The sequence below is a fragment of the Protomyctophum bolini genome (assembly GCF_963924005.1).
Source record: "Protomyctophum bolini genome assembly, chromosome: 16".
In the NCBI taxonomy this organism is placed as follows: domain Eukaryota; kingdom Metazoa; phylum Chordata; class Actinopteri; order Myctophiformes; family Myctophidae; genus Protomyctophum; species Protomyctophum bolini.
Genome location: NC_137877.1, coordinates 3209207 through 3221379, shown reverse-complemented (window position 1 = coordinate 3221379; position 12173 = coordinate 3209207). Strand labels below are relative to the sequence as shown.

Below are 12173 nucleotides of genomic sequence, written 5' to 3'. Positions count from 1 at the left end.
TTTAATAACCTAATATGAAGTATACTGCAGTAACTGCACACCCATTCAGCTTCGCAGCCAAGTGTCCCTTTCTCTTGCAACTGTACTTACTGTATAAGACCCATTTATTGAAATCCCAAACATGGAATGTACTGTACTTGGACCATGCATTGTGCCACATACAGTAATGCCTGTCTCAGGACGGCCACCTGCCAGTATACAGTGGATAACTTCCCAGTCTTGCTGGGTAAGTTAATTGGGTAACTACTGTATATATCTATAACTACTTTAACCCTGATATCCTGATTTTGGGCATGTCATTATAGGCTAAGAAGAAAGGACAATTGCTGATCTACAAGGTCACAACATGCCGTAATGTGTTGTGAGCTTGTAGATCTTTATGATAAGTGACTTATTTTTAAATGTGTAGCGCAGTGGAATAGAGTAGACAATATATGCCACGTCAAGAGTCTATTAGTACTGGAGGCTATACATTTGTGTTCTGGTAATATCATTGATCATTTAATTGTTTTGCATGTCCGTGGCAAAAATAAAACATTAATGCAAATGTCGATCACATTCACAAGCTGGCATAGTGAGGGTGCAGATAGTGCTGTACTATCATGGTTATTGGTGGTGAAGGCAATATACTAATAATGTTAGTCTGGATATATCAAATCCTGTGTTGAGGATCACATGCACTTTATGAACAAAATAACACCCAAACCAGACAATTAATTAAAAGGTTTCATAATTACAGTCTGCTTGAGGTGTAATGCAGCTTTAAACAACATAGCAGACAGTGGCACTGGTACATATCTGAACTCATCATCTTCTCCTCCTACAGTGCGTGTCAACCACATTAATCCCCATAGCAGACATCGGCATGGCCCTTTTGTTTTTCATACCAATCGTCGCATAGAAGCGTCATGGTTTTGTTATGCGTACACACCCATGGCGCTGTGCCAAGATAACTCACAAATCAAGACAAACGCACGCACACGCAGTCAAGTTGTCTACCGATGTTAACCATCTCCAACCCTCACCCTATAACCCAACCTCCCACGGGACAGCACACCTAAACCTAACCTAACCCTTAACGCACCCCTCAACAACCTTAACCCGGTCGTCTTAACGCACCCCTCACCAACCTTAATCCGGTCGTCTTAACGCACCCCTCACCAACCTTATGTCTAACCAAAGGATGTCTCCCGAGCCACTTCCAATGTGATTGAACTAGCCATTTTGTTTCTTAACTTTGTGTCTTATATCTTTATGGGTCCAATAAGCCGTGTCGGTCTGTCTCTGCCCCAAAAAGCAAGAATTTCAAACCCACAAAACGTATAATATTTGTCTCTTTCCTTTCGTTATTTTAATCCATTGGATGATATGCCCCAATCTCTTAACTTCATGTTTTCGTCAACGGACATGGAGAAAACGAATTAGAAAGTAAATAATAAAGCTGTCATTGGTCAAAAGCCAGTGCCCCTCACGGGGCCAGAGGGCTGAGCAGAGCCTTCTATAGGCTCTGGGGCCGACAAATATTAGCCCCAATGATGAGTAAATCAACAAAGGTGTGGCAGCGCCAGGAGAGTGTGACCCAACTTGATGTGTTTTTAAGAGTCTGTTTAATTATTTAATAATTTCGTTTCATGAAGGTTCACAATTAATACTGTGAATTAGTTGCACTAGCAAAGTGTAACATGCAGTGAGAGGACGGAACGTTTGTTCTTCTAGCCCAGGTTCTCTGGGGTCCCAATATAAGGAGCGCAGCTTTCGGTTCTCTGGGGTCCCAATATAAGGAGCAAATTGAAAATCAAGTCACATGTCAAAATGTATATCCATAACCATTCATTCCTAACGGAGCTAATAAAATACTGGAGGGTGTATAAGGCCGCTACTCGCATACAGTTGTGCCGCCTGCCGTCTGTACATGGCTGTGATGAATGGGACGGCTTCGGGATTTGTTGATTAAAATAGTCTCTTAATGTTTCAATTCAAGTGGTAAAGTTCACGTGGGCATGTCCGTCCGTCTTTCTGATGGTGTTGTTGTCTTAAGTTGGTATTCCTGTCATGCGACTTCACCCCACCTCCACTAAGTAAGACTCAGTGCATGTGGATGGAGCTGTTGTGTTTGTATTCCACCTTTTACTCCATCTATCTTGCCCTCTTTTGAAAGTGCCTGTGGTAATCTTTGGGTCTTGTTTTGACTGTTCAAAGAATCAAAACTCACCTTTTATCAGGCGATTGCAGAGCAGTACTGTACAGCCACCGGACAGACCGGAGCAAATCAGTCTACTCTTAACGTGCAGCCAAGCAGCCCAGTTTAAACACCCTATTTCCTGCCTGCGCCGTGAAGGGGCCTTCACAATACAGCGTCACCCTTTACCTCCCAATGAACTACATGTTACACTGCTTATTATTGACAGGAAATGTAGCTTTATTCGCGGTAACTTAACAGCGTGTTTGTGGGAGAGAGCGAGAGAGAGAGAGAGAATACAGTTTAATACCACGCATGCGGGAGCGGCCCCCTGAGCCCTGGCCTGAGGCGACTGCCTCGCCTATATCTCCGCGCCTGCTTGTCATGTCAGGAACAAGGAACTGAAAAATGTTACTCTGGGGAAATTGAAACGATAAAGTTCCGTGAGTTGTTTAACAGGTTCTTCCCAGACCGTGCACGCCATAAAAGACATTAAGATGAATTGCAGTCGTGCCTTTTAGATGCGTGGTGAGACGAGAAAAAAGATGAGGGGGAAAATAGACGAGAAAAATAAAGGTTAAATGTACTTTTCTGAGTTCAAGTTAGTGACAGTGCAATATAATTAATATTATACACCAAAGACAAGCCCCTTGGCATTGTATCTGTTGAATTATCCTCCATTTTCAATTAATCTGAACATTAAAGACATGTATGACATACAAATACACACTTCTATGAAAAAAGGAATAACGGTTAAATAAAGTTACGAATTACAATACGATAATTATTGCAGATTTGCAGTTTGGCCACACAGCCTTATTTATATCCTACCAAAACGTTTGAACTGATGCTGGAAAAACATGCAGGGAAGATGGCCCATTTTTTGCATTTCAATTCATTCAGTGAGTGAGAGAGAGAGAGACAGTCATTTGAATGCTTAGCATAGTAGCCTAAACCCACCATCACAACTTGTTTAGAAGTCAATTCAAAACATTAGCATCTATTCTAGACACTCTCTGGCAGACAGTTGATCACAGCCTGACAGAAGTGGGTATGGGTAAGGGAGGGAGCAGTGCTCCACCTTGTGGTACCAACTGGCATTGGCTGTGCATCAAAAACGAGGGAACTGTGCTGAAAACATAAACTGTGCTCACAGTAAGACGCACAGAGAGACAGATGTCATTGAATTGAGCATTATCTATACACAACAAAGTTCTTCTGAATTCAGGTTCAGGTTCTTCTGAATGTGATCAATTGTGAGGGATTCACTAGACATTATAACCACAGACTGGTTGTTAGAGGGTTTCACTATACATTATACCCACAGACTGGTTGTTAGAGGGTTTCACTAGGACATTATACCCACAGACTGGTTGTTAGAGGGTTTCACTAGGACATTATACCCACAGACTGAATGTTAGAGGGTTTCACTAGACATTATACCACAGACTGGTTGTTAGAGGGTTTCACTAGGACATTATACCACAGACTGGTTGTTAGAGGGTTTCACTAGACATTATACCACAGACTGGTTGTTAGAGGGTTTCACTAGACATTATACCCACAGACTGGTTGTTAGAGGGTTTCACTAGGACATTATACCCACAGACTGGTTGTTAGAGGGTTTCACTAGACATTATACCACAGACTGGTTGTTAGAGGGTTTCACTAGACATTATACCCACAGACTGGTTGTTAGAGGGTTTCACTAGACATTATACCACAGACTGGTTGTTAGAGGGTTTCACTAGACATTATACCGACAGACTGGTTGTTAGAGGGTTTCACTAGGACATTATACCACAGACTGGTTGTTAGAGGGTTTCACTAGGACATTATACCACAGACTGGTTGTTAGAGGGTTTCACTAGACATTATACCCACAGACTGGTTGTTAGAGGGTTTCACTAGACATTATACCACAGACTGGTTGTTAGAGGGTTTCACTAGACATTATACCACAGACTGGTTGTTAGAGGGTTTCACTAGACATTATACCCACAGACTGGTTGTTAGAGGGTTTCACTAGACATTATACCCACAGACTGGTTGTTAGAGGGTTTCACTAGGACATTATACCCACAGACTGGTTGTTAGAGGGTTTCACTAGGACATTATACCCACAGACTGGTTGTTAGAGGGTTTCACTAGGACATTATACCACAGACTGGTTGTTAGAGGGTTTCACTAGACATTATACCCACAGACTGGTTGTTAGAGGGTTTCACTAGGACATTATACCCACAGACTGGTTGTTAGAGGGTTTCACTAGACATTATACCACAGACTGGTTGTTAGAGGGTTTCACTAGGACATTATACCACAGACTGGTTGTTAGAGGGTTTCACCAACCTGGGATTCCCCAAAAGGAGGTAAAACACCATATATGGCGGAGAAACCGTTACTTTTACCCATAGAGTGCTGAGTGACATGTCTATTGTATCATGAAAACACATCCCATGGTTTTGTAAAAGTAACTCTACTGCACCAATAATATTTGTGTCCTTCGATGCATCTCCTTTGTGTTGACATAAATAAATGGTTAAAATGTGCATGTGTGTGTGTGTGTGTGCGTGCGTGCATGCCTGTAATCTTGACAGGTTTCCTGAAGACCAAAGATGAGTCAGTGTGAGGAGAGAGAGGAGGAGGAGGGAGCTGTCAAACATCACATCCACAGACCAGAGTCTCCACATACAAAGTATGTTAATCCTGCTATTTGATTTTACTTTACTTTACTCACTGTTACATTTTTCTAACTTCAGTAATGAACCTGGACCTCCACACAAACAGTAGTATGTCTGCACTACCTGTAAACGCCCGAGTGATGCCTGGTCGATGCCAATATACAAAGAGTTGCAATAATCTATTCTTGATGAAATCGGGACCGAGACAATTGGGCGATACCCTTGGCGCAGTCGGTAGTGTTGTCGCCTCTCAGCTAGAAGGTCCTGGGTTCGATTCCCGCTGTGGGCGCTGGGGGTGTGTTCTCTGCTCTGCGTCATCAGTGCCCATACCCGAGGCGGGGTTGGCGAAAGGGCCTTTCTGTGTGGAGTTTGTATGTTCTCCCCGTTTCCCCTAGGGTAGGTACCCTCACATGTTCTCCCCGTATCCCCTAGGGTAGGTACCCTCACATGTTCTCCCCGTGTCCCCTAGGGTAGGTCCCCCCACATGTTCTCCCCGTGTCCCCTAGGGTAGGTACCCTCACATGTTCTCCGCGTGTCCCCTATGGTAGGCACCCTCACATGTTCTCCCCGTGTCCCCTAGGGTAGGTACCCTCACAAAAACATGCAGTAATCCTGGTCGGAATGTGTTAAGGAGAGAACTGTTACAATTGCTCAACTCAACAGACCCATTCAGGCTTCTAAAAACGCCTTCTCAATCCTGACCTAAGTTTTAAGTGTTTAGAGAGGCACTTGTCTTTATCTCCTTGGGCAAATCATTCCATTGTACCGTTTGTACTACATGGAATACAAGCTACTGTTATGCTAATTACTGTCTGTTATTTACTTAGTATTATTTCTAGTAGTATTATTCACTGTCTCTGTTGTTGATGTATTGTTATTTCTGTCCGTATGATTCCAGAAGTGTCCACCACAGAGCAGAGTCTCCAACTCCCAGCCTTCTGTCTGTGAAGAGTGACAAGTCTAAAGGAGATCCTCCTAACTTCAGTAACGAACCTGGACCTCCTGATTCACAGTATGTCAACCCTCCTATGAATATATACAACACTATAACACTTTAACACTATACAATTTACACTATAACATATTTTATAGTGCCGGTGAGAAGGCGGGCAGCTGTGTTCTGCACTAGCTGTAAACGCCTGAGTGATGCCTGGTCGATGCCAATATATAAAGAGTTGCAATAATCTATTCTTGATGAAATCAAAGCATGGATAACTATCTCCAGCTGTTTTTAGGGGAGGTAGGATTTGACCGTGGCGATGATTGGAAGAAGAGAGTTTTAACGACGGAGCTGATTTGTTTATTAAGTTTAAAATCTTTATCAAAAATAAAACCAAGAGGGGGTACAGTGGCACAGTCGGTAGTGTTGTCGCCTCACAGCTAGAAGGTCCTGGGTTCGATTCCCGCTGTCGGCGCTGGGGGCGTGTTCTCTCCTCTGTGTCATCAGTGCCCATACCCGAGGTGGGGTTGGCGAAAGGGCCTTTCTGTTTTGAGTTTGTATGTTCTCCCCATGTCCCCTAGGGTAGGTACCCTCACATGTTCTCCCCGTGTCCCCTAGGGTAGGTCCCCCCACATGTTCTCCCCGTGTCCCCTAGGGTAGGTACCCTCACATGTTCTCCCCGTGTCCCCTAGGGTAGGTCCCCCCACATGTTCTCCCCGTGTCCCCTAGGGTAGGTCCCCCCACATGTTCTCCCCGTGTCCCCTAGGGTAGGTACCCTCACATGTTCTCCGCGTGTCCCCTATGGTAGGTACCCTCACATGTTCTCCCCGTGTCCCCTAGGGTAGGTACCCTCACAAAAACATGCAGTAATCCTGGTCGGAATGTGTTAAGGAGATAACTGTTACAATTGCTCAATTCAACAGACCCATTCAGGATTCTAAAAACGCCTTCTCAATCCTGACCTAAGTTTTAAGTGTTTAGAGAGGCACTTGTCTTTATCTCCTTGGGCAAATCATTCCATTGTACCGTTTGTACTACATGGAATACAAGCTACTGTTATGCTAATTACTGTCTGTTATTTACTTAGTATTATTTCTAGTAGTATTATTCACTGTCTCTGTTGTTGATGTATTGTTATTTCTGTCCGTATGATTCCAGAAGTGTCCACCACAGAGCAGAGTCTCCAACTCCCAGCCTTCTGTCTGTGAAGAGTGACTGGTCTAAAGGAAAACCTCCTGACTTCAGTAACGAACCTGGACCTCCTGATTCACAGTATGTCAACCCTCCTATGAATATATACAACACTATAACACTTTAACACTATACAATATACACTATAACGGAGGGTTACACTCTCTGTAACCCAGGTTCTCTGAGTGGAGAGACTGGCTCTCCACTACATATTGTTCAATATGTACGGGAACTGACCCCACAGGGCAGTGTTCATGGATATCTCTTTAAGACACATCTTCTATGGTGGCCCTGCCCAGATGCCAATCAGCGGGCTATTTAAGCCCCATCTGTGCAGTGCCACTTCGATTAATTCTTGATTGACACGCATTTCGGAGCGGCTCTTTTGTGGAGAGCCAGTCTCTCCACTCAGAGAACCTGGGTTACAGAGAGTGTAACCCTCCGTTCTCTATCGTGTTCGAGACTGGCTCTCCACTACATATTGTTCAATATGTACGGGAACTCTCTAAGACACACCGCGAGGAAATAAGCAGACCAGCTGCCCCTGCGGCAGCCCGAGGCAGTTTAACCTGAATTCCATCCGAGCCTATAAGTGGTGAGCGCCATGAGTCACAGGCGCTTGCCAAAACGCTCCAAAACTTCAGTATTCATACCAAGTAAGTAATACTCGTGGCCTAGGCGCAAGACGCCACCTAGGCTCAGCTGGCCCAGCATGATGCTAGGCCAGTGACCACCGGGGTGAAGGGCTGCTCAAGCCAGCCCGTCAGATGCCCGGCCGACCTGACCGGTCAAGGTGCTGGTGACCCTACCGCTGAGTAGCACGCAGGAGCGACTCCCACAGGGGGAGCGGATGCCACCACGTTCCATCGGTAGGACAGGGTGAATGTAGACAGAGTCGCCCATGTCACTGCTGTGTAGATCTCTGTCAGAGATACACCATTCTACAGCAACCAGGGGGCTGTTGTCCCATGGGCAGAGTGTGCCCGCCTTCCAGGCGACCCTGGCACTCCTGCCTGCTTGTCCCTGTTGGATCACCCCTGTGATCCGGTGGGACAGTCCACCCTTCGACCATGGTCTACCCGAGCACTCTCTGATCAGGCCGTATGGTATAGAGTGCAGGGATTGGTGCCAGCACCACCTAACCATTGCCATGTAGGAAGCGGCAGCCTCCTTCATGCACTGATAGGGACATTCTTGTGGCTGACACTGCTAACAACAAGAATGCTGTCCTGCGAGAAGCCACCCAAGTGTCCACGCTTAATTGGCTCATGCCGCAAGGCAGACAGTACCACCTCCCGTGGGGGGGCTGCCGACCTAATGTGCGAGCACCCGGTACACCGTGGTCTCCCTCAGCCCTAAGGGGCGGAGGCACCAGCTGGCTCACTGCCAAGAGATGCCAGCCAGCAAACTAGTGCTGTGGGATCCAACAAACGGGCACCGGTCACGAGGACGTCCCACGCCAACATCCGTGGATGTACTCAAGAACGACGCAGGAGCGCAAAGTACCAACAAACTGGCCAGATGGAGATCCAGGATCACCGGAAACGACAATGGAGGGCTCGTCTGAGGACGACCTCGAGAGAGCTACAACCCATGACATGGTGGAGGAACCTACTCAGGGGTCCACCTGAATTGACCGCCACTGTCTCGAGAGACAGCATGTGGGGGCTGGGTACCCTGAACTGTCAGGACTGAGGAGTGGGCTCGGTGTGCTGAGTACCTCTAGCCATACCCCGCCGGTTGGCCCTGGAATTGTTTGTTTACGCTCTCTGCCGTGTGGTCTGGCCGGACCGCGGCGGCAACGATCAGCGACCGTAGATGGCCTCAGAGTACGCCGACTAGGTCAGCTCCTCTGGGTTCTACCCCGCTACCCGCCGCAACGGTTTACAGCCGCGATGATCAACCAGGAGGTTCACCGACGAGGTCGGTTTCGCTCGGGGTCTCACAGCGCTTCTGCAGCCAGGGAACCCAGGCTCCACCAACGAGGTCGGCTTCGCACTTGGGACCCTTTGGCCGCACCGAGCTCCGTCTCAAGGTTTCCCCCGACGAGCAGGTTTCACCAGGGAGCGGACGCACGGACCGAACGCCGTCTCAAGGTTTCCCCCGACGAGCAGGTTTCACCAGGGAGCGGACGCACGGACAAGACTGAGGCTTCCTCCGCGAGGCAGATTCGGCACTCAGTCTTGTTGCTGTTCTTTTATATGATACTGCTGTCTTGAGTGACAGCATGTCAGGCTCACTGGCTAAACGATTTTAAGGGGGCTCATCATAGAGCCCAAACAGGACTCGTGGGGCCCTAACCTGAGCTCCTGAGCACCAGGGTGCCATTCGGGAAATGTGACCGGGTTACTGCAGTCTGCAGTCATGCACTCCCGCTCAAGTCAGCCCGTCGGACAGTAGGCCAACGGACTGTTGAAGCCGTGTCCTGATGCGGAGCCCAGCACACTCAGTGAGGAGGGTGCTGGCTGCCACATGGATACCACACTGGTATAACCTGCTAAATGCGGACGGCATCGACACAGAGTCCGTCACCCAGAACTCAGATAGAGGGACTCGTCATCTCGTCATCAGTGCATGGGCCACAAGGCCCTGTACGGATTGCCTTGACAAAATCGCCCTGTGTTGGCTAGCTGCCTAGATAGCCATGACTTTGTGACTTCTCTGGATGAGAAGAGCTTTCTCTGTGGTTTCAGACCGGTAACCGGATTCTACGCCGCAGAGTCACACCTAGGGGCGTGACCGGCTCCGCCGTGACACCCTGTATACTGTATAGTGTGCTCTGCCCGACAGCCACAGCACACTCTGCTGTGTTACTGAGCCCGGCTCCACCGTGAAACTACCGTACACCACGGATGCATGAGCTGACCCCGTCAGCGATACGCCGTATAGTGTGACATTCAGGCATACTTCCTGGCAGACCCAGCATGTCATGTCTGTGTTACAAAACATCGGACAGACGCAGGACCTCCTGTCTGTGACAGAACTACACCACGGACGCATGAGCTGACCCCGTCAGCAATATGCCGTATAGTGTGCCAATGGCTGAGATTCAGGCATACTTCCTGGCAGACCCAGCATGTCATGTCTGTGTCACTGGGGAACCAGATCCACAGACAGAACTACACCACGGTCGCGTAAGCAGGCGCCCCGCCAGCAATACGACCGTATAGTGCACTATAATGGCTGCATAATTTGCCTTCAACCAAACGTCGGACAGACACAGCACGTCCTGTCTGTGACCGAACTACACCACTGTCGCGTGAGCTGACGCCTCGCCAGAATTACGGCAGTATAGTGCGCTATGATGACTGCCCAACATAAAGGGAAACATTCGACTGACCCCAAGGAATTTTGTTAGTCTCACCTACAAACGAGAACACAGCTAACCCGAGAGGGCGAGTCAACGCTCGCTCCCTAAACTGCACACCGTAGTGCATTAATAGGCTGCTGACACTCGTAAGTAGTCTCACTAAATCCTTCTTTACAGACCTGTCCATACCAGGCAGGACCGGAGAGAGAGGGGCTATAGCCTGAGCTTAGCTCCCCCAGCTCTGCCAACCTGGGACAAGGTTCAAGGTAGTCTTTATTTGTCTCTCTTGAGAAAACATTGTCTTGGAGACAGAGTCACAGCTGTATACAAATAGCATATACCCGTTCACATAAAAAATACATTTTTATGGGTCTGTCAGTGGAAACGACTGGTCTTTTGCCTCTAAAAACAGGCATGGCCCCTCCAGCTTCAGCTGGAAGGAAGAGACCATTCATACAGGAGGTCCTCATACCAGGGCCCCCGCAGGGCACACACTGGTCATGGCCATCCTCTGTGGGCGTGTGAGCTCCACATGCAGCCTGAGAAACCCCTGCTATTTCCATCTCCTCTTGTCTCTATATAGATATATTCATATGTATACCTATATATTATTTATTATATGTGTACCTATATATACATATATGTATACATCTTGTATTGTACACCATATTTTAACTGTTCGGAATGTGCTCCACAGGGAGTGGGCCCATAGTAATTGCTTGAACGTGAGGGGTCATAATCTACCCTTTGCAGCTCACAATGCTGCATAAACGAATCAAGGCAACATGGTACCCTAAGACATCCCCATGACGCGGATTCTCAGTGTGCTCTCTCTTTGTTAGGACAGAGTCCCCAAATCAATGTCCACAGTTTGTTTTGTGTCACCAGCAGAGTTATGGACCTCTGGAAGAGGTTGTACATAAACTGCTCGGCCGCTCTGAGGCGCTCTAGCACAAAACAATCTGACATTAAGCACACTGGAGGCTTCCAAACTTTTGTATATCATACCAGTAGGCCTACAAGTCCACATGCATAGTGTGTTGTTGTAGCCATTATCATACTTATAATAATAACAATAATAATGAATTGCATTTTTATAGCGCTTTTCCAAGTGCTCAAAGCGCTTTACAATGGTACATATATATATGCCTGTACTGTATTGTACAGACTGTACAATACATTGGTAGTGTATCAGCTTGCGTGATACACATACCTGTATGCTTGTATTGATACACACAGGTATATATATATATAAGCATATAAGTATATATTAACCAGAACCAATTGTGACAGAGTAAGCGATTTAATTGCAGCGCCTAACACGGTGGGTCATCTGGAGTTTTTGTCTCCTGATCTTTGAGCCACACCGCCCTCTTGTGAACCGTGAGGCACAGTGCAGTCTGGGCAGCCGTCCCTGACGAGCATACCTCCTACACTATGACGCTCACGTCAACCTGTCAATGAGGAAGTTGGAACACGCTGGAATTGTTTGTTTACACTCTCTGCCGTGTGGTCTGGCCGGACCGGACCGCGGCGGCAACGATCAGCGAACGTAGATGGCCTCAGTGTACGCCGACTAGGTCAGCTCCTCTGGGTTCTACCCCGCTACCCGCCGCCACGGTGTACAGCCGCGATGAACAACCAGGAGGTTCACCGACGAGGTCGGTTTCGCTCGGGGTCTCACAGCGCTTCTGCAGCCAGGGAACCAAGGCTCCACCAACGTGGTTGGCTTCACGCTTGGACCCTTTGGCCACACCGAACGCCGACCCAAGGTTTCCCCCAACGAGCAGGTTTCACCAAGGGTTGGACGAACGGACCGAACGCCGTCTCCAAGGTTTCCCCCAACGAGCAGGTTTCACCAAGGGTTGG

General features: G+C 47.7%; 1 protein-coding gene across 1 annotated transcript in view; it reads left to right on the top strand.

Moving 5' to 3' along the window:
- Positions 1 to 12173, top strand: part of LOC308330385 (uncharacterized protein) — a 121124-nt gene that overhangs the window by 89530 nt on the left and 19421 nt on the right. Inside the window, exons 12-13 of the mRNA XM_080785234.1 lie at positions 5762 to 5875; positions 6962 to 7075. Of these exons, the coding sequence (XP_080641360.1) occupies positions 5762 to 5875; positions 6962 to 7075 (228 nt within the window). The remainder of the gene's footprint in view (positions 1 to 5761; positions 5876 to 6961; positions 7076 to 12173) is intronic.